Source organism: Oreochromis aureus, linkage group 16, assembly GCF_013358895.1.
Source record: "Oreochromis aureus strain Israel breed Guangdong linkage group 16, ZZ_aureus, whole genome shotgun sequence".
Lineage (NCBI taxonomy): Eukaryota > Metazoa > Chordata > Actinopteri > Cichliformes > Cichlidae > Oreochromis > Oreochromis aureus.
The window spans coordinates 20,065,000-20,070,216 of NC_052957.1; the positions used below are offsets into that span (position 1 = coordinate 20,065,000).

The window sequence follows — 5,217 nt, forward strand, 5'->3', positions numbered from 1 at the left end:
CAATTTTGGATACCTTGTTTAGTTTCTCCGAGTGGATCAAGATACAGCGACTTCTTTTCTTGTGGGTAAATGACCTACAGTAAAATTATGTGGAGAATTACATGTAATAATTCAAGACTTAAGATTATCTGCATGCCATGCATTTTTCTTATAAAACTGATTTGATGAATATTGTAAATGCAATTATTTTGTTTACCACTAATGTCCAGTGATGATGTTCATTTACAATTCCCAGAATCACTTCATGCTCCATGGGTTTGATCTTAAATTGAAACAAAAGAATAAAAATATTAACTTCAGACATAAAAAAGAAATGCAATAACATGTTGTTTAGAGTCCTTTTTATTAAAGCAATTTATGATATATTATATATCATCCACTTATAAAGTACTCTGTGACAGCCATGATTCATCCTCATTTCTTTAAACTGTGCAAGAAGCTGGACTATCTTATATTTTTATAAGTGGTTTTGCACATTACTTCCTCCAAGACTAATAAAGCTCTTTCTAAGGATTTTCTTTGGACATGGAGTTCATTTTCACTCATTTTCAATGCGATCATTGTGCCATCTGCAAAATAATGTGTAATGCTTTATTAAGCCTCTTTAACAGTGACGTATGAATCACTTGAGAATAAAAAGGTACCTATTAAAGAGATGAAGCAGTGTTGATGATTTCAAAAGAGATATTAGCCCAAATGTTTGCAAATCTCAAATCAAGCATTGATTGGAGTGTGTACAAAAAGGAGGAAACCAGACAAGCAGAGAACAAAAGAGAACTGGCAAGTCTAATAAACTATCCACATCTACTAACCCCAGTCTCAATTCGTTCTTTCTCCATAAGCTGTTATCCAATCTAAATCTGGATGTGGATATGATCAGAGGTACTTAAACAATACACACAAGATTCTTTCTAGAGATACCTACCTTGAGTCTTGGAGCTTTTCTCTTCCAAATGGCAGTCATTGAAAATGAATCAATGAATGCTGCTTTGGCTGAATTATGGCGATTGCATTGTCTCACCATGATCGCAAGATATGCATTAATAGATCATGAATACAAAATGTAAACATTTTTTAACTGTTGTCAAGCAATAAAACACTGATAGTTGCATTGTTGTCAGTAAAGATCACTGTACCTCACTTTCCAACTCCATGTCCGGACCAATTTGTTGGATATCCCAGTAGAATAATTTGTAAGCACCAATTTTGGAGAGTAGAACGTGAGGACTCTTTCCAGCCCAGGCATCCATTATATCTACAAAAGTAATGAGAAAAAGAGACAAGTCATCAGGACTAAATGTAAATCAAAATTTAAAATGCATAATTTCTTATGTAGTTTTCTGACAAAAGGCGTGTTTCAGGGTAAATACTTTTAAGACGCTGATAAAATGGGCACATGGTTTAACATTGTATTTTGTAGAAAAAAAGAGCACTTAAATTTGCTTTTATTTGGGGGTAAAGTTACACTTACAATGTCCTCTAAAGAAATTTAAATAAATTCATATTAATAAAAGAAAAGGAATTTAAATACATAGCAATAGAAATGCTCTTGCCCCTATCAAATTTTTTTTTTTTTCCAGCAGAAACACCTATTACAACAATTTTTAAAATTATGTTTAGTTGAAGCTACATGAATATGTTTTAAAATACTCAGGCTCAAGGCTTGCACCTGTGGCCTTTACTATTACATAACCATTTCTGGAAAAATGTTATTTTTCTCCTCCAAAACTAGTTTTATTGTCTTTAAAATAGAGTGTCAATTTCTGGGCTGTTAAAAGCAGCTTCTTAAAGAGTATTTGATCTTCGAACTATTGCTGGCAGGCAGTCATCATCACAACATTAATATACTGCTTGTAGTGGGCATTCTATGTCACTAACAGCATATATGACAGCAATTTCAGAAAAGAAGAAAATGAAGAACATACACTACTAGTCAAAATTAGGGACACACCTTCCCATTCAGTGTTTTTCTGTGTGTTCATGCTTTTCATGCAGTGACAATCATCTTATGTGACTACCCCATGAAGCTCACTGACAGAAGGCCTAGAGTGTGCAAAGCAGTGATCAAAGCAAAGGGTGGCTAATTTGAAGAATCTAAGATATAAAAAATATTTTTGGTTCTTTCATATTTTTTTGGTTTACTACATCATTTGTGTTAGGGTTAGTGCTCCATATGTGTCCATTCATAGTTTTGATGCCTCGAGTTCTAATCAACAATGAATCTACAAAATAGACAAGGAAATTAAGAAGCAACATTAAAATGAAGGTGTGTCCAAACTTTTCACTCTTAGTGTACATCAGATGTACAATATCAATCATTAACATTCTGGGTTCCACAACAACAAAAGAAAGATTCACAGTTTTGAAGGACTCACTTTTCATTTGTGTAATTTTACACATGTGGCTTACATCCTTTTACAAGTTTTCTATAATGTTTTGCCCCATGAAGGTTTTTTTTTTTTAAAGCATTAACATATTGTTAAATTTAAATATTCTGTTAGGAAATATACCTAAAAAATCTTTTAAAGGTGTAAAATTTGCTATGCCATGATCTACAGAGTACTGAAACAAACACTGTCATAGGAACAAAAGTCCTTTTTTAAAAAATAAAAAAATATTATATTTATTTACATTTCTCTGCAACAGGTTCAGTGTATCTCTGAGAGGGTGATGCTGGAGGTGGTGCAGGGCTAGCTTGTGTGGCTGTTGCTGGGGCTGGTGTCACAAGTGGAACTGTTGCTTCCATGGTTTGTGCTGTAGATTGCTGGGCTGTAATCTGTGGAGCTGAGGCTTGTGTGGTTGTAGCATTTGGAGCTGTGGTCTGTGAGGATGGGTCTGCTGCCGTTGTGGTTTGTGAGGCCTGGTCTGCTGTTGTGGTTTGTGAGGCTGGGTCTGCTGTTGTGGTTTGTGAGGCCTGGTCTGCTGTTATGGTCTTTGAGGCTGGGTCTGCTGCTGTTTGGGATTCGGTTTGTACAGCTGTAGCATATTCTGGTGCTGTAGCACTTGTGGCTGGTTCGTTCTCTTTCTGTGCTGTTGCTCCTGACTCTGGATCTGATACCGTTATTGCTATACCTTGTGGAACTGGAGATGGATGTTGTGTTTGAACCGATAGTGATGTAAGTGATGCCATTGGTGCTGTAGGCTGTGTAGCTCTAGGAGGAGGTGGTGGTGGTGCTACCGCCACTGGTGCTGCTGTAGCCTGTGAAGCTAGAGCAGATGCTGGTGCTGCTGCAGCTTGTGGTGCTGCTGGACCTGGTTGTGCTGTTGGTAATGTGGCTGCTGTTTTCTTTGAACCCCGGTGTGGCACTCTTGGCATGCTGTCTTTGCTTAACTTTAGTTGGTCAATATTTACTTTTGGAATGATTGTCCCATTGGAATCCTGAAGATCTGCACTTTTACCTTGGATTGCTGTAATAATGTAAGGGCCTAAAAAGTTTGCTTCAAGTTTTCCCCTTTCCTCTGCTGACTTCTTATGTTAGCTCTTAAAACTTTGTCACCAACTTTGAAGACGACATCTCTCGTCATCATTTTTATTTTGCCCTTTGTTTTTCCTGAGCTTTGACCACATTGTCCTTCACCAGTTCCAACAGCTTTTGATGCTTTTGAATGTCTTCCCGACAGCTCCTCCTGCCCCACAATGTCTTCCACACTCTCATCAACCTTTGAATCAAAAGACATGTCTATCATTACTATAATTTGTGTAAGATACACAGATAATACATAAAAGAACTGAGAAATACAGTGAAAATTTACATTAAGTGTCTTTGGTAAGGTTTTAAGACACAATGTATTTCTGGCAAAGCTTCAGTGTATCTTGGGATTGATTGGACATGAAGAAAACTGTTATTGAGGGTTTGAACAATCCATAAAAATATTCAGTGGTGTAGTGCTTTTATGGCGGTGACATAGCATCCATTGAAACTGATCTGCCTGTGCCTCAAAAACTAAAAAAGTTTCGTTGTGTGGGATTTCCGTGTAGTTTGTCACAGACAGAAAGACATACCATGAACTCTTCTGGGATTTCGGAAGGATAGCGAGCCTCTCTGCCAAACATTAGGTAATAAGGTGAGTATTTGGTGGTCACTTGTTTTTAGTTCTGAGTCCAAACATTACAGCATCCAGATACTCATCCCACATTTCTGGTTGGTCGCCAACGACTTTACACAGGGCTCTGACAATGAAAGCACATAGAAGACATTCATATGAAAGATCATTTACATTTTTAATAGTTTAATGTCATGCATTCATGTTTTGGTTGAAGGGAACCCCATAAATGTATAACATGTACTCCAAGAATTTACCTCTGGATGGTGCCATTCATTTTCTCCACCAGCCCATTTGTTTGTGGGTGATAGGGGAGCAGAGGCTTCTTTTAATTTTTAACAATCCATAAACCCTTTTGTTGAGCTGCAAAAGAAAGTTATATACACTGACTATAAGCACATTACAATAAGAATTTAAATAAACAGCTGTCATACTAATATCTCAAAACAGATTTATAAAGACCAGAAAATTAACCATTTTCAAAAATTATTCAAATATGAGTTCACATATTTTTGCCAAAGACTAAAGTACTTACAGAATTGACAAATTCTTTGCCTTGGTCAGTAAGAATCCTTTTGGGGCTTCGAACTGGTGGACAAATTTTATGAGACAGTTTGTCACTTCCCCGGCTGATTTTGACTTTAAAGGGTATGCTTGTGGCCATTTTGTAAAATAATCAATAAAAACACATATGTATTGATGTCCATTGTTGGTTTCAGTAAGTTTTCCAATAAGGTCCATCCCAACCAGTTCAAATGGCTGAGAGACCTTAAAAACAAAATCATAGTTAAGTTAATAATACTGAAATTACACAGAATGCTAGTCTACTGTTATAATTTTTCAAGTATATAATCAGTAGGTTTCTAAGCAATGAAAACATTGTGTGATTAAATGTGATTATTTGCTGTGGTCGATGACTAACCTTTATCGGAATGTATTCCGCTGGTTTTTAATTGTTGCAGCACTTGCCTGGCAAAGTGCACATTGGGAAACCTAATCAAAAATAAAAGCAATTCAATAAGAAACACAAGAGTTGATGATCAAGGTTTACATAACTTATTATGAGAGATACAGAAACATTGCTGTGTTCCTCTTAAAATAAATTAGCTGTAGTCGAATTACATAGAGTTTGTTTTGGAGTACCCACCCAATTATTGATGTCCACTGACATCC

General features: G+C 36.3%; 1 protein-coding gene across 1 annotated transcript; it reads right to left on the reverse strand.

Annotated features, from left to right (window-relative positions):
• Positions 1 to 1,125: 1,125 nt before the first annotated feature.
• LOC120433652 (integumentary mucin A.1-like) lies at positions 1,126 to 3,447 on the reverse strand. Its single transcript, XM_039600304.1, has 2 exons — positions 2,632 to 3,447; positions 1,126 to 1,255 (listed from the first exon to the last, which is right to left on the reverse strand). Exons 1-2 carry the CDS (start codon positions 3,314 to 3,316, stop codon positions 1,128 to 1,130), a joined length of 813 nt encoding a protein of 270 aa, XP_039456238.1. The 5' UTR covers positions 3,317 to 3,447; the 3' UTR covers positions 1,126 to 1,127.
• Positions 3,448 to 5,217: the final 1,770 nt, after the last annotated feature.